An 18,365-nucleotide genomic window follows, 5' to 3' on the forward strand; every position below is an offset into this window, starting at 1 on the left:
AGCCACCTTAATAAAGTTTATTTAAGCTGAATCAGATCTGTTTTTTGTATTTATATTGCCAAAATAAAAGCTGATTCATAAACTGATGAAACAATAGGCATAAGCTTCATTTTAGTAAAAAGCATAGTGGGCACTTAATGAAAGTGTGGGCATATCAACTTCTAAAGATGACTTTTTCACATCAAATTCTAGAAATATATGGGTGTTGCAGTAGTAGAGACTGGCCTCTTGACTTTGGATTCTTGTATGAAATAAGAGGTAAGTCTACTCTGTAAAAAAGTCTTAAAAACAAAAATAATTTTTGAAGTTCAGAGAGACAAAATTTTACACAATATTTTTCCATATTTATTTAGCAGAAATTTAGCTGTGTAAATACAGTTTGAAGTAGTTCATTATTAATAATTTTATAGTTCTGCAGCTGTAAAACACAGTATCACAACATGCATAAATAATGCTCTTGATACTACTTTAAACATTAAGACAGATTATGAATTAGCTTTCTGTTGAGCTAATGTTATAGGTAGCTGTACAAGTTACCAAATAATCAAACTTCTGAAAAGGCTGAGTGAATTTTAATTGTCATAATTTCATTACTAATTTTTACAAGAGAAGTGCCACTAAAAGTGTAAGGTTCCAAGGGTTTTACAACAAAGGAGAAAAACTTTCTATGAGAGGGGATAATCCCATATAAATTAAATCAAATGGTTAAACACATTTTTTAAGAGGTCCACAAGGCATTTGAGAATTCCTTAAATACATGTTTTTAGCATAATATTGTCAATTATGTCAAGGCAAGTTCACATAGTACAACATGTTGCACATGTTGAAAATTCCTTTTCTGAAGCTGGTCACAGATTTATAGAAACTGATAACTGCTAATTTGTATAGGTGCTGAGCAAGCTGCTGAAAAACTTGTAAATCTAATTTTGACAGTCCATAACCCCTACTTCCAAATCCTTCTCTCCAGCTCCAATGAATAAAATGAAGCTCGGACACTCAATTGTGAAGTAAAATAACATGGAAGGAGAACTCAAGGAGAGTACATGTGCGTCTCCCAGCCTGAACTTCCACTACCTGCCTGCCTAACACTGTCTTAAATACTCAGTTTTACTGCCACCTCCTCTCAAAAGTGTTTCCCTCTGCACAGCCTCTTCTATGTACATTACTGCACTTAACATACTAAATTGTAATCACTGGTTAGGTCTGATCCTTGTATTAGCAACTGGAGGCAGACTGTCCTTTCTCACTTCTGTATTTCCTGATCCTGACAGTGTCTGGTACACATTAAATGCTCAGCAAATGTTTGTTGAATGAATAGATGAACAAGTAAACTAAACAGTACTGATTCCAGAAGTTGTAACTAAATATTGTAATAAGTATTTCATTACTTAAAACTATGTTTAATATCATGGCCCAAAAAAGGAAGGGAGGAAAAAACCTAGTCTTCTCAGCCTATTTCTAACACCAATACTTTAATCTTTATGTTCATTTGTATTCATGTACACAGTATTATTATACACAGTGGCACAACGTAAGATTAGCTTTCAGTAGTTACTCTTCAGTCACATTCATTATTGTTAGTGTAGATCAGCACCAAAAGACAATCCCTAAAGAAATATGTCTCATGAAATGATTTGCCGGTAATATTAATGTTGTGTTATTAAAGTAAAATTTTCTCATCCAAGCCTATCTATCTCTACTTTCAAATAAGGACTTTTTCATGATAAAAGATTGGTCTAACCACTTTGTAATTCTAATTTTCCTTTGGTACAATAAACAAGTCATAAAGCAACAGTTTCTTCCAGTTTTAATACATTCATGTAACTACTTTATGTTCCTTCCCCATTTATTTTCTTACAGATAAAATTCCACTGCAATGAATTCTCTTGTGTAGCCAAATTGTTATGGCAAATTCACTGTTAGAAAGAAATTATTTTATATATATTATATAGTTTTCAGGATCAACTTATTACAAAGATGCTAGGTTTCCAGAAATGAAAACCAGCATCCGACATCTGAATAAAAAGTGACACATGTACAACTTCTTCCATCAACAAGATTAGAGAGCACTGTGTAGTATGGTACTCTTTATTTTGAAATTCAATGTGAAAAATTATAGAATGATCAAGAAATAACTTCTTTTCCTCCTTCATTTAATAAGGGATCCAACAAAAGTAATTTTATTACCAGTTTATTTTTCATAAATAAATCACTATTATAATTGACTATCTACTGAGAAATAAAAATATTTGAACTTTTTAAAAAAAAATATAGAGCCCTTCTTGATTAACAGAATTTGTTTTAATGGGATTTATCTATTGTATCTTATACTTTAGTCAAGGAACCATTAAAACAAAGAAATCAATGACAAAGTATTCATGTAACTGTCACTGATTTCAGGAAATAAACATTAAAAAAAGATTTAAGGCTACCCAGTAATAGCTTCTCATAAAACCGAATGAACCTTACAATTGTAATTAGACTTCAAAAGACCAAAATATTGGTTTATATTGAGCCAAGATTAGGAAAATCTTCCACTGTTGACATTTTCATGTTCTTAGTTTTTCAATCAAATAATCAGCCTGTAATTTAAAAATAACATTTTAAATTCTAGTTATCATAGCCAACATGAAATAATTCTACTGGCATCCCTAGTATAACGAGCCACAGCAGAATAGCTGGCTGCTACAAGTTCTGTTCAATATAGTAGTTTTTAAACTACAGTAAAGGTATTCTAGATTATATGTAAATAGGCAGATTTTTGTCCACATTGCCTATTTGTTAGACAGTTTCAATAAGGAAAATAAATATAATACTAAAGTTTTAAAAAGTAAACTAGGAATATGAAAGGAATATGAAATGCATTTTACTAAGTGAAAGAAGTCAATCTGAAAAGGCTGCGTACTGTATGATTCCAGCTATGTGATATTCTGGAAAAGGCAAAAGGAGACATTAAAAAGATCAGTGGTTACTAGGGATTATGGGGAGGGAGAAATGAATGGTCAGAGCACAGAGGATTTTTAGGGCAGTTAAACTATTCTGCATCATACTGTAATGGTGGATACAAGTCATTATGCATTTGTCCAAACCCAAAGAATGTACAAAACCAAGAATGACCCCTAATGTAAACCACAGACTGAGTGATAATGACATGGCAATGTAGTTTTATAGATCATGACAAATTTATCACTGTGGTGTAGGATGTTGATAGTGGGGAGACTGTGAGTATGTGGGGACAGAGGGTATACGGGAACTCTACTTTCCATTCAATTTTGCTGTGAAACTAAAACTGCTCTAAAAAATAAATCTTGAAAAAATAAAAACTAAAGTCTTCTAGTTGTATCATTTCAGATACTTTTCACAATCATCTTATATATCTGGAACATTATATAAGGTTTTGGAATAAACTTTAATATCTTTATCTTGATTTTTTTCAAAGTCTTATAATATATACTTAAATACCTAGACTTAAGAAGAGTTCAGATTCCCAGGATGGAACATTAACAGATCTCATAACTTTGTTCATTCATTTTTTTCCCAACTGAAATATCATGTAAGGAAATACATTTTTATAATTTTTAAATTATATTTTAATTATTTTATTATAAAAGCATAGATAGTATAGCAAATTAGAAATACAAATAACAATAAATATCCCTGCTTATCATATGGATTTTTTTTAAAGCTTCCTAAAAATGCTCCACTTTTTAATTTCAAATACACACACATACCTTAAATATGTTTTTAATTAAAATCATCTGGACAACAAGTCGAGGAATAATAATGGTATGCATTACCTAATAGTAATTATTTAATTTGTAATCTGATAATTATTGGAAAATAGCAACTATATCATGGACACATAAAATAAGAAAAGTAAATTACTATTACTAGTCAAGTGGCCCTGGAAGGACAGAGTCACTTAATAACTAAAGCTCGACTGTCAGGTTTCAAGCCTATAATCAGTTGAATTCTGTTCTACTTTTGCCCTAGCAAAGCAGAATCCTGCAATTTTTTAGGCTCAAAGCTTCAACCTCAGATCTAATAGCTGATGCTACCACTTGCATCAGTTTCTACAGTGATGTTGGTGATGATGATAGAGGCAGCAGGTAACTTTTATTAACCCCTACTATTTGCAAGGTACAGTTTTAGCTGCTTTACATGTTAATTATTTCATCAATCCTCTTATCAACCCTACTGGTAGGCACTATGACCTATATGCAGGTGATAGATAAAAAACTTGGGCCTTAAAAAGTTTAAGTAACTTGCACATGGCCACTCAAATAACTAATGGAGCCAGGAATCAGGATTATGAACTATTAATGCCATGGTTCTTCTGTATCATATCCTCTGCTTAAAACTGACTTCGCCATAGCACCTCTTCCTACAGATCTGATGACATGGAAAGTCCCCCAAATTAAAAATATTATTTTGGATCTGTGCCAATGATAGGTTAAAACAGATGACCAAGTCTATAAGAGGTGTACCTACCTACTGTTGCCAAGAAAAGAAAAACTACAACAAAAAGGACAAATATATTAAATATTTTTGTATGCTGCTGGCAAAACAATAGTACTTACTGAGATAAACCAATAGGAATTCACTCTATAAACCAGTTTTGATACGAAGCTAAGCTGATCGGCGGGTGCCAGAACGTGAAGGTGCAAGTGGGAGACGGAACAGAACGGTGGCAGATGGAACCCCATCCTGCAACAGGAAGGCGGAGAGAGAGTTCGCAAATGAGCTCCCTAATAGTTCAAAGCTGTATTTTCAGGTTAAAACAAGGACATTAAAGATATCCAAAACAGATTACCTAAGGTAGATAGATTACTACTCAAACATCTCTTTCACTGTTTTTCCTTATGCACTTCAGAGTATCCACACAGCTCCTCTTCTTTTCATATTGAAGTTTACAGTAAGATAAACTCTTTATCAATGAAGGCTTTCACAGCATGTTATGCCGCAGTATAAACTTTATGAATTCTGAGCTGGCATTTCTTATCGCTTCAGTTCTTATATTAAGCTTTCATTCTCCTAAAAGATGTCTCTGCAATGAATCTTAAAATTCAAGCAGACACTCAAGCAGAAGCAGGGTTCCCTTTTCCAAGACATAGCCAGTAGATGGCATGCTCTCTCCTTTAATAAAATGATCCATCATTTCCTTACCACCGCTAAAAAATCTTTATCATGAGTTAAGTTTTTTGAATACTGAAAATAAGTTAGATGATAACTATTCATAATTATGTGCTTTATAGGACATTTACAAGAGAATTCTTTTGACTAGTAAAACATTTTTTAAAATATGACTTAACCTCTTAAAAATCCATTTACAAACAGTTTTGTAAGTTCACTTACTCTGAATGGAGCAAAGCACACCTGTAACAATAATCTAAGCCTAGAAATATTTCCCTGTTCAAACTAGAAGTCCCAATTTAAAAAAAAAAAGAGACCAAAAGTGTCTGGGAGTGTGGGAAGAAGGCAGAGGAGAGGTGCTGTATTGCAGCAACACAGGACTGACAATGTGGAGTCAGATTTGTGACATATTGAAAAGCTCCTACCACTACCAAGAAAAGAAGACTAGGTTTTCCCTTATGAAACAGGAGTCATACAACGGAATCAGGTAATCTAAAAGCTAGAAACAACTCAAGGGTTCACTCAACCTTTTCATTTTAAAGATGGGGAAACCAAGATCCAACAAGTTGAAGAGACTTCCCAAGGTCACAAAGTTAGGCAGTGGTAGAGGTAGGATTAAGACTCAGGGCTCTTGACTCCAAGTCCAGTGCTCATTCTTCTCATAAGCACTCCTATGACTGGGGGGGGGGGGGAACGTGCTGCTTTTGATCAAAGGGTCTCAAGTACCATCTGTCCCTTGTCATTATCACCCTTGAACATAGTGCTGGACAGTTTTCACGGGATTTTTACACACACACAGTCTCCTTTGGGCCTATAAGTAGGCAGAGCAGCTGTTACCTTGGAGAGGTTAAATGACTTATCTAAAGTAACACAGCCAGTACAAGCACAGTAACGTCAAGTAGCATGGACAGCATTAGAATTCCGGTCTCTCTAAATTCCAGTTCAGAGTTGTCAGAAGTAATCTCCACTATACCTGCCTTGGTACTGCTTGATCATACAAAACAAAATCAGAAATCTTTTAAAAAGAAAAAAATTAGATTAATTAACACAGTTGCCAAATTGAACATTGAGTGCTTTTGCTCAAACTTTGGCAAATGCCAGAGTTCAGTTCAGCAAGAAACGAATTCAAGTTACTTTCATGCTAGAAGTGTCATAATGTATATTTCAATCACAGAATAAATTTTTTCTAAGGAAATTCAGTTTATACACAATTTTATAGGAATGCACAAATTGAACAAAGTGGACTAAGTAACTAATTTTATGTACTCACTGCATGAATACACTTGTCTGTCCAAACTATAAGTGGTGATTATTAGATGTTGAGATATGAAAAGATTTGTTTATTAAATTTACCAATGAACAATGCTCACTTTCAGGAAAACTGCTCTAACCCATGAACTTTGCCTTCTCTACTTTAATTTTCCTGAGGAAATAACATTTCAAAAAAATCAACTGCATATATTGATTTCTACCTGGAAGTATACATACCTTGTATTTTTAAAGTCAGTGAAATTATTCCTTTCAAGAATGGTTTTTCCAACAGTTACCATGTTCTCAACTATAAAACAGGAAAACTGTATCACACTATAGGAGACATTAAGTTCACTACATAGTTACTAATCCTAGTAAAAATGGATACACATTAAAGACACATTCAATAGCTCTAAGTTACTGAGAAGTTTGCTTATCAACAACTGAAATGAAGGTTCAACCTATTACACAATATCACTCATAGGCTGACTTTGGACAGCTGTTAACAGATATTATCAAGTGACTAGGACATCTGACCCTACTGAGGTCTAATTCTAATCATAAGGAAACCAAGTAAATGAGCAAGAAAATGTTTGAATCAAGAAGAAAGACAGAAAACAAATGGCAAGATGGTAGACCTAAATCCAGCTTTATCAATGGTTATATTGTTTCTTTACTAAACTCTCCAATTAAAAGACAGAGATTTTCACACTATATATATATTTTTTTTTTAAAAGCAGGACCCAATTATATTGCTGTCTTCGAGTCTTTAAATGTAAATATTCAATTTGCAAGTAAAGGATAGAAAAAGATACCAAATGCAAACAATAAGTAATAAGAAAGCTGGAGGAGCTAAATTAATACCATACAAAAGAGATGCAAGAAGTACTTCCAGAAATAAAGAGGAATGTATTTATTATAATGATAAAAATGGATAAATTCATTGAGATGGCATGACAATCATAATTACGTGTTCACTTAGAATCAGATCCAAATACATGAAGTAAAACCTATTGTCTCTTTCCTATGTCACTGATATCTAATCTTACTAGTTCCTTCTTTATACTTACTTTGATCTAATTTACTTGCCTCTTCTAGCATCCTAAACTGGAACCTTAGGTCATTGGTTTTACACTTCCTTTTCTAATACAAGCACTTAAAGCTGTAAGTTTCCTTCTAGATTCTGCTTTCACTAGATTCTACAAATTTTGATAGATATATGTCTATTACCAATCAATTGAAAATAGTCTTTTTAACTTATTTAGAAGGTATTTAAAAGGGCGTTAATTTTAAAATGTTAAGACTTAGTTAGTTTTACTATTTTTCTACTTTAATTCCATTGTCATCAGACAACATATTTTATAAGATTTTGATCATTTGAAATGTATTGAGACTTATTTCATTGTCTGGAATATAGTCTACCTTGGTGAACACGTGCTTCTAACAAAATGTGTATTCTATAGTTAGGTGAAGTTCTGTTAATGTCCTTTATTGTCACAGTGCTTGCCTGTGTTACTGAGCTCTTCCATATGCTTATTATTTTCCCAACTTTAGACTATATAAAAACATTAATTGCAAGTATCTTTAAACTTTTAATATGGAAATATTCAAATATATGCAAAATCAGAAAGAACAATACATATAATGAAATCCCAAATGATGCCTCAAAATTAGTAACATTTGATTTACAACAGTTATAACAACTTTTACCAAGAAAGGAAATACTAGAAAAAGAAAAACAAACATAAATACATTTCTCCCTCCTTAAGCATAATAGTATAAAAGGAAATTCTTAAGGCTGTGGTGGCTGTTGCCTAAATGTGCATGTAAATTGGCCTCCATCTGTTGGAATGAGCATGAAATGTACTGATAGAACTTAAGATGACTAAGGTACTTCTCAATATCTAGAAAAAACTGTTTAAATAAACTGGTAATTCAGTAGTACAAACACTAATAAACCTATCAAGGTTTTCATCAAAGAAATTTCTTAATGACCTTCAAAAATCTAGCCCTATTTATCTATTTATCTTGCCAGTTACCTTATGGTATTGATCAAATTAATCCCAGACCCTGTTGACAATGGCTATTAAAGCAGATGTGATGTAAACTTAGAAATGTCTTAGTAAATGATAGTTGACAAGTCACAGAAATCACGAATAAGAAAATACAGGATAATCCTGTAAGAGAAGGATTTCAGAATCCCTTTTTCAGAGCCTAAAAGTTCATCACTAAAATCGCATAATTAAACGTTGGTTCATCTACACAGGAAACTAACTACAAGGCAGGTACCAATATGGTCTCACTCTCAGGCAATATGAGCTCATATGCCATATCATAACTTGTTTGTCTGTAACTTTTCATAGCACCTTTCACTTTCAGAATCAAGAAAGCCATCATTTAAAAAGCAAAAAGAGGCATAATCTTTTAGAGATTTCTTTAAAGATGATTTTTTAAAGAGATTTTTTTTAAAGATGATATCTGGGATTTGCTTCAAATCCCCTGTGGGAGAAGATTAATATATGTAAAAAGATTAGCCACGAGTTAATAAATGTTGAGCTTGGGTGATAAATACATGGAGATTATACAATTTTCTTCATTTTTGTATATTTTTGAAATTTTTCATAATGAAAGTTTCAAAAAGCCATAATGGTCATCTATCATAATACCTGGCTAAACTGTTTTCAGTCTCTGCCATCACTGATGCCGATTCAAGAAGACATAGCCACGAAGAATACTGCCATCATCTTACCCAGTTCCAGGTGATCTTTCTTTAGGTATCTGCAGTTTTCAATATGCTTCTTTGGCACCACAAGATAATGATGAGGTGCTGCTGGCTTGATATCTTTGAAGCAAACTAGGTCTTCATTCTAAAGGAAAAAATGTATCATTTGTTAGTGAATTTTTTAAAACAATTTCCTAATGCTGTCCTAATGCATGCCTTAAACATCATAAATCTCAGTCTGATAACGAAATGGTCCTTATGTCACAACTAATCCCCACTGGGCAATTTTGTGATTAAGCATTAAGTCCATAAAGACAAGCTTTTAGTTCCTTCATGAGATGCTCATTTATTCCAGAGAAGAAAAAGACAAGAAATCAATTTGAGGAAAACAATTATGAATAAAGTTTATTAAAACTTCATTACCATAATCCCAGAGTTTTAAAAATTTCATTATATATTTCTTCATCTCTACCCTAAAGTTTTTCCACTCCTAATATGTACTTTTAAGGGTTTGACTACAGAATCATAGCAAGATTGATAAATTCTTGTTTACGTTTAATTTTTTCCAAAGTGACATTTACCTCTGTTATAACATCATCTAGCATCTACATATCTAGGGGTTACACTTTTAAACATTTTTTACAGTAATTATGAATACTTTAAATTTACTTGCCACGTTACAGCACCAAAAAGAGTCTGAAATGTTGAGACAAACTCCAGTATTTTGTATTAAGTTGTGTGCCCAGTCCAGTACATGTAAGGCCTCGGTTTTCTGGTTTACATACTCCACACAGTAATATAAGAAAAAAAGAAAAGGAAACGAAACAGGGAGTCTTTCAACTTGTTAACATTTGAATTTCAAGCTTTTCCAACAGAAAAACCTGTATTCCCTAAATAACCTCATTCAATACCTTATATTTTTAAAATTAGTCAAAGTTAAATAAAATCTGTATCAATAAGCATAATTTCCCTCAGAAAAATTCCCAGAATGCATTGTTGCTCATTAGTTCTCCACTCTAAGAACCAAAATTCAGTTTGAACAAGGGCCTAATATCCATGTCAGCAATCTTGATTTCAACGAGAATGATAAAAGGCAACTGTACATACTGCACCATGAACTTCCTTATCAGTATCCATACTGCTCACCTAAGCTCCAGGTGACTGACAAGTTAACCTCACTGAGACCACAATTCAGCGAATGGGACTTTTTGTCTACTTTTAGCCCCCAAGCAGAGCCATGATTGAAATGGAGGTCAGCAAAAATAAGGTATTGTGTGTCCCTTTCCTACCTTAAGGCTTCTATAAAATGCCCACAATATCATCTTATTAAAATATTGTTTAAATATTGATTTGTTGCTGTCCTCACATGCATACTTTCAATGAGGAGCTACTAAAATGCAGAAGCACAACAACACAAAAATCTGAATTATTTTTCCAGCTATTAAGTGTAACCTGCCTAAAAGAGGAGAATAGAGAGGGGAAAAAATGCAACTTTAAGATCTTGTGGTAAACACAGTGATGGGTTAACTGAATGAAGCATGAGCTAGGAGGAAGGTAAACAAACAAGAAGTGAATGGAGGTGCCTCCCTACAGAAACAGGGATCTGATGCTATGTTTCAAAAATGAGATCCTTACTGCCCCCAAACTTTCAGAAAAATCTGTAGCAATTGTTGCTTTGCTTTAATGTAACAGGAAAATAAAATGAAAAGAATCTGTTATTCTCTTCGGTTGAAGCAAGACAAAAGTTTGAGGTTGAGATAGAAAATTAAGTAGAAACAGAAACTCATGAGGTGACTAGGGATAATGTATGCAGCATATTCCCCTAGTCCCAGGAGAAAATCTTTTGATATATTTGAGAGAGCGATGGGTTTGCTGTTAATTCATGGATAGAGATTCAGACTAGGAGTGTGTGTGTGTGTGTGTGTGTGTGTGTGTGTGTGTGTGTGTGTGTACGTACATACATACGTACGTACGTGTGTGTACATATACATACATATGTAAATATATGCAAATGTGTGTGTGTGTGTGTGTGTGTGTGTGTGTGTGTGTGTATGTATAGTCCCAGAAGGTTGGATGACTTGGGGAACCCCAAGGGCTAACTCTAACCCTAAAATAACAAACATAACAACTTCATCAATTTAAAAAATTTTTACTATGGTTATTCTGTCTAGTAGTAACTTTAAATATTGATATCCATTGATATCCTTTTTAGGAAAGGATAAGATTGAAGACCACAATGTTTTTGAATGTTTCATTTTCCATTATTTCTTTAATGCTCCCAGCTGAGAAACAACTAGTATTGGGGACCTAATCTAGCACAACAAAATTGTATTTCCCAGATTGATCATAACACACCAGTTTTATATGTCTTTATTTCCCCTCAATTATGGTATTAACTTTCAAAATCCAGAGGTAATTCTTGTACAGAATACATCTTGATTAGAATTAGTTAGAGATAATATAGCTGGATTCTACCTCAAAGCAGGAGTGACACTTCTTTAGATTCATGGAACTAGAAAGTGCCAATCTAAAGGATAATAGAAGAAAAAAAATAAGCTCCTAAAAATCTTTTGTCTTATATGACTCAGCCATGAGAATGAACGAAATGCCCAGTTCTCTGTCATCTCTCAAAACCCTATTTTGAAAGGTTTTGTTTACTAAATGTCACACATTAGTATTTTATTTTCTAAATTCTTATTAATTTAAAAAAACTGTCAATCAACATAACTGTCATCATCATCAGTAGGTAAAATTCCTGTCAAAAGCAAAGAAGATTGATGTTTTATCTAGTCTATGCAATCAGTGATTGAATTAGATTCCCATTAGGCTTTCTAAAGTACTGAAAACTGGCTCTCTGATGTCCCCCTCTCCCTGCTGCTACTACTGACCCAGCGAATATATAGACTCTTCACTTGAAGAAAGACTGTCCTCCCATTCCACAGATTAAAAAGGCAAAAAATATCAGATGGTATTTGAACAAGGCTATTCTTTGAAGCACAATTTATGATGGCAAACGGCTGAAAATAACCCATGTCCATAATTCATTTAAGAGACTGGTTGAATAAATTACAGTGAGTTCATAAATGGAGTATTGTGTAGCTATAAAAAGGAATGAGGAAGATCTTTATATACTTATGAAGTCACTTCTGAAACATTCTCCTAAGGTAAAAAAAAAAAAAAAAGCAAAGAACAAGAGCGGTTAGGTTATCTTTTGTATATTAAGGGGGAATATAAACATATGCATACATATTTACTCACAAAGGAAAGATAAACCAAAACCGCTTTTTAAAAGTTTCTTACAGGGAAAGAGGAACAGAGTAGAAATAACAAGAGAATGAATACTAGACTTCGAATGTACTCTGCTTTAAAAAAGTGAATATTTAGCATACATTTTTGGACTTAAAAAAAAGTAGTCTCTAAAAATTGAAAACAAACAGAAACAAGTGAACCTAACTGCATGTCATGTTGGTAGCATAACCACACAAAGACCAGATAATTTCAAGTGACTTTTGACTATCTTATCTTTAATGACACCCACTAAAAGAGAATTTTTCATTTGCTGCTTTCAGTTCAGCTCATTGGCAAGCTTCTCAAGTGTGGGACATGTCATATTCATCTTTGAACTCCAAGTGAGTAACACATAGTAAGTCTGCAAAACTGTTGAATAAATAAATGGCAGTTGCTTAAATAGAAGGATAAAGCTACCGAAACTCCTTCATTTATCCCTTAAAAAATGGTGTGTTGTAACGGTTTTCAGATGCTTTTCCACAGAGATGAAGTCTTCCATGATCCAATAGGTGGAATTGCCCTGCACAACTAAGCAGAGTCCAACCCCAAATGCCAACAGTACTGCCATTAAAAGCACAGTTTAAAAGTGGCAGTCACACTTTCCTCATCTCTGGATCACACCTAAGGGGACATTTTCCTGAAGTCCAGTTTCTGATGGCAGTCACCTGACTCCTACCTTCCTGACCTATCTCCCCAGGGAGCCAGTTCTGCAGTGCTGTTCTGGATGTCATTCTTAAAGGCTTTTCCAAAACCAGCTCCTCCAGCCCTTGCAATGACTATTTTAGCAAATAATTCCCTATATTAAATCAATTTCTGCTTTAAAAAAAAGCCTGATTTATTTTTCTTTCCTGCAACTAAACCATGAGTGACATCTTAAGCGAATAAAAAGAAAGAACACTTGAAAGAACATTTCAGTATCATGCCATCTAAGGTTTTAGGTCAACTTTGATTGAAGAAGGGGAAAAGCATTCAAATTAAACTAGTATTCCCTCAGTAATGTCTCAAGCAGGGTGAAAATAAACATTTAGCCCAGTGTTTCTCAACCACATTTTCATCAATGCCCCTCTAAGAACATTTTTGAGGCATTTCTTCCTAATCCCACCCCTACTACATTTTAATACCACAGAACACTCTTTATCTGTTTATGTACTCTATGTACATCTTTGCCTCATACATAAAAAGAGAATACAGTATTGCCTCCCAAGAACCAGTTTTCACCCCTTGGGGAGTGGTATCTCCCCCATGAGAACGCATGGTCTAGTCTTTGCTTACTTTTGATTCCACAGTATACAACAAGAAAACACTATACAGAGGCCTGTGGGGTGAGGAATCTTCTCCAGCTTTTGCCAGAATGTTTCCCAAACTAACGCTACATGATGCTGGTAACCAGTCCAATTAATCCAAATCAGATTTTCTCCTCTACACTTAATTATAAGTTTACCTTACTTCACATAAACCCAACAGTATCTAGATGTTTATAATGAATATATATATGAATACATGAATATTATATATAATCTAAAATGTACAAATTCAGTATTAGGTAATTATTCTCTTTTTAAAAAGATTCATTAATCTTTAGTTAGTGAGCTCTTCTACATTAAATCATGCTAGATTCATTTTGGAAAAAAAAGAACAACTTCTTGGCGCACTACTGCACAAGTATATGTATCCTATGTTTTGTATTATATGGACTATTGTATATATTGATCTATGTTCCCTATTTAGGGTATAAATTATTTTAAAGTATTAATTTCCTCTATAAAAACACCCTGAGTCTCCTCATATAGTTTACTTTGAGAATGTTCCAAACAAAGAAAAAATCCTGACCTTTGGCCGGGAAGGTAACTATGATGTAAGTTTGGACCAGCCTCCCCTCCTCAATGACAATTTTTAGACAAAGCTTTCCACAACTACTGGTACCTATTTCTATCAGTTTTCTTCAACACTGGTACTGGAGCATGCACAATTTAAAAGCAGTTTCCAAGAATCTAAGAAATATTGAACTCTGTGAAGTTAAAAAACTCACTTTACCTCTTGTTTACTTAATTTTATAATTAGTAAAATAAGGAGTGAATAAAGAGACAGAACTTGGTCCCTTCTGACTGTCCAGATCAGCTCAGCAAAGGTCTACTGTACAGACAACTGATGGACTTACTCTTTCTCTGTCAGCTGCTTCCTGTCTCACTTCCTTCTCCTATTCAGTCTTTCTGCAGCATAAATTCTTAGCGTTGTCCTGCTGCACTTTGGTAACAACCATAGGACCGGACTCCAACTCTGGGTTGACACACCGGCCCACATTATCTGAAACTGGACTTAGGCTTCTGCTTGAGGGGAGGCAAAAGTCTTGTGGCTGAGCAGACATTAAACCAAATGTCCTCCACCTCAACTGACCCTCATCACTACACAAGAATCCTTGTCTCCCTCATCCTCTCTGCTGGCCTCCAGGGGAGCTACTTCAAACTTTTTACTTCAAAATAACCATATATTTTGCTCCTTCGCCTCCTTCAGGGCTTCATTCAAATGCCACATTCTTAGTGCAGCTTTTCCTTTAAAGTTGCATTCCTTTTCTCTTTTATTTTTCACCATCTAATAAACTATGTATTTTACTTATTATGTTGCTTATTGTCTATTTCCTGTGAGTACAATGTAAGTTCCCCGAGGACAGGGGTTTTTGCACATTTTGTTTACTGCTGTTTCTCAATGCCTCCAACAGTGCCTGGCACACAGGAGGCACTCATTCATATACCGAGGAATGGATGAGTGCCTGAGATTCCTCTTTCCCAGGAACAAAGCTCTACTGCCCTGGGCCATTTGAAACCTCTCTCCACCGGCACCGTTTCATTTTAAACACACCAAAGTCTTCACTGTTTTAAAAAGCTTTCTCTTAATGTAACCGAGCAGGACTCTATTGTCATTGGTGACCATCTGATATCTGTAATGGTGTTTGTAACTGCTTAACTATATGATGGTTTAAAGGGTTTTTCTCATGCTCTACCAACTGAGCTAGGGTTAGGCTGGAAAGGAGGGAGGCATGGGTGGTCTGCCCAACTCCCTTGTGGTGCTGGTGCTGTGTGCAGGGGTCATGCTTAGTACCCTGCTTTTGCCCCCAGTACCCTGCTCCTGACCCTAGTGGCCTCCTAGACCCCTTGTGGTTTCCTCATATCCTGTTGTTTGAGGTACAGGAGGTCCCAGGCTTCAGCCTGCTTAAAAGGCTAAAAGCATTTATCAACCTGATTTTAAACTGCACACATTTTTCTCTAGAGCTCTTTTCCAGGGATCCCCTTCCTATTCATCCTTTGTTGTACAAGAATATTAAGAGAGTCTCAAAGCCTGAGGTGAACTTCATACCCAGCAGAGGGAAGGGGACCACCGCATCTGCAAAAATAAGAATAACTTTGCAACAGCTTGTTACCCTGTATGCAATCTCTAAGGAAACCAGCTCTGCCCCTTGAACTCTTGAACTTTTACTATAAAACCCCCTGCCTTCTCTCCCTAGCAGGCTCACAGTCTTAAGAGACGTTAGTCCACTGTGACTTCCTTTGCCTGGCAGAGAAATAAACCTGCCTTTTCTACTTCATCCAAAACTCTGTCCTCAAGTTTCAATTCGGTAAGCAGGGTATGGGAGCTGTGTTTCGGCAACATTAACCCCATCTCTTCCTGTAGTTACCATTCCCTTCCCCTATTCCCCAGGATGGCCAGACTTCCTTCAAAAGTTGTCTATACTTGCTGTCTTCAATTTTTCATCCTCCAGGTTCTTATCAAGTACAATCTGCCAAATGCCTTCTGCAATTGCTCTCCTCAAGGTCAATGACCATCACTCTAGAGGCAAAACCCGTTCTGATCTAACTTGGCTTCTCTGCAAGCATACTGCAGGGTCACCTAACCCAGACATGAGGATTAGGGAAGACTGATAGTGCTGCCAATTCCTTTCTTCCTGACACACTCCTTTCTCTTAACTTTTCTGGTTTTCCTTCTGTTCCTCTGCCTCTCTCTTATGATGTTAGTGTCCTTTGGGGTTCTGTGTAGGGGCCTCTTCACTTCTTACTCTACATACACTTCCTAGTGATCTCATTAATTCCTCTCTTTACAATTGCCATCTATAAACCATCAGTCCTATCATCTGGGCTAGAGATACAGATCTCCCCAGTGTCAGATCCTGTCCTGCCTGTTTTATCTCCTATGTCCTTAAATTTATCCACTTTTCTTCAGCCCTACTATCACATTCTTATTTCAGGCCATCATCAGGCTGGATTACTTCAGATCCATGCCTCCAGACTGCTCCATTCTCTACAGCAGTGCCAGATGATCTCTCAAAGATCAAACCCTCTCATGTAGCCCCTCAACCCCTTCCTTCAAACCCAGCCTTAACAGTAGCATTAAACACTGCAGGGCTTCCCTTCACTCTTCAAATAATGCCCAAACTCCTTAACATAAATTACAATGGCCTTAATAATTTGGCCCCCTATTTACCTCTTCAGCCTCATCTCTCACCATGCATCCCCTCAGACTCTGTATTCCAGTTAGATTGGATTTCTCCTTTCCTGTGGCACAAATGGAACCTTCCAAGGTTCTCTTTACCAGGGACATTCTTCCCTCTTCCTCACCTGATAAATGCCTACTTATTTTTTCATGTCTCACTTCCTGGGGAATGCCTTCCCTGACCCTTCAAATCTGGGTCAGGTGCCTCTCCACGGGCCTTGCAAAATACTGCAGGTGGTAAAACCATTTCACCATCAGCTGCTTCCTCGGTATTCACTCCACCCTTCAGATTATAAAATCTAGACAGGGACTATCCTTTACCTTGCTCACCACTGAATCTCCAACAGTGCTTAGAAGGAAATCAATTTACTTTTAACAAATGAATAGTATGATTACTACCAAAACCAAAAACAAAAACTCAGTATCTTTGGTTGTCTCAAAAGGTTGTTTCTTTAAAGGCAAGTTGAGCTGGTAGAAGAAACTGACTACCAGGTATCTGTTCTTAAATATCTGGACAAAGTCTTAGTGCTCTGAAATTTTCCACACATCTCAACTGATAACAGTTCTAGGAACTGGACCCTTTAATGCGAATCAGAAGTCACTGAGTAATGGTCCGACCTCGGACCCACTCCTGCCAGCCTATTTTCAGTCTAACAACAAGCGCTTCACAATGACCAGGATTGATTTTCTACCAGTTTTCAGTATCAGCAATTGAGTGCGGAATGTAAAAGCTGTGCCTAGAAAGGCGCGGGGAGGGGTCCCTGTAATGAAATTAGAGGCCATACCTGCTACTTTCTACCAGGTACCTCGGCAGCTGCAGAGAGAGACTTTATCCCCACATTCTCTCCCTTCAGAACAGCCGAGAGGCCGCTGGTGACCCTCCCGCCGCCGCCGAGAGAATCAAGTCTATCACTAACAGCAGAACACGCAGCCTCCCATCCCCATTTCCCCAGGACCCGCCCGCACCCACACCCGCGAGGCCCCGCGGAGCCCCGGGCCGGTCGGCGCCGCCCACCTCACAGTACAGGAGCTCAGTGCCGGTGTCCTGCTGCCCCGCGATCCGGCAGAACACGCACTTGCTACTGCAGCCCTGGAGCTCCGGCGACTCTGCGGCGACCGCGCTGGTCTCCGGTGAAGACCCCGTAGGTTCTGCAGCCCCCGCTGCCTCAAGGTCGGCGCAGGACTTCGCGGAACCGCACTCCTGCTCCTCCGCCATCGCAGCTGAGAGCCTCAGGCTTCTCGGCGACCACAGGGCCCACGCAGAGTTCGCCTCCTGCACCTCCTCAATTTTGCCTCCAGGCGTCGCCCCTCGCCTGGCGCTGGGCCGGGCCAGGAGGTGGGCGCTGGAGCTGATCCAGGCTAGACCGAGGGAGACTCGCTGCGCGGCCGCAAAGCCAGAGGCGGGCCCGCCCACTGGAGGCCACGAGGGGGCGCAGGAGGAAGCGAGCGGGCGCTACGGAGAGGAGCCGCTGGCGGCGGCAGTCGGCCC

General features: G+C 36.8%; 1 protein-coding gene across 1 annotated transcript; it reads right to left on the reverse strand.

Annotated features, from left to right (window-relative positions):
- Positions 1 to 322: 322 nt before the first annotated feature.
- Positions 323 to 18,264, reverse strand: HINT3 (histidine triad nucleotide binding protein 3). The gene is made up of 5 exons (XM_010965518.3): positions 17,892 to 18,264; positions 9,134 to 9,251; positions 6,622 to 6,691; positions 4,581 to 4,707; positions 323 to 2,582 (listed from the first exon to the last, which is right to left on the reverse strand). Exons 1-5 carry the CDS (start codon positions 18,090 to 18,092, stop codon positions 2,550 to 2,552), a joined length of 549 nt encoding a protein of 182 aa, XP_010963820.1. The 5' UTR covers positions 18,093 to 18,264; the 3' UTR covers positions 323 to 2,549.
- Between the last annotated feature and the right edge of the window lie 101 nt (positions 18,265 to 18,365).

This window comes from Camelus bactrianus, chromosome 8, assembly GCF_048773025.1.
Source record: "Camelus bactrianus isolate YW-2024 breed Bactrian camel chromosome 8, ASM4877302v1, whole genome shotgun sequence".
NCBI classification, from domain to species: Eukaryota; Metazoa; Chordata; class Mammalia; order Artiodactyla; family Camelidae; genus Camelus; species Camelus bactrianus.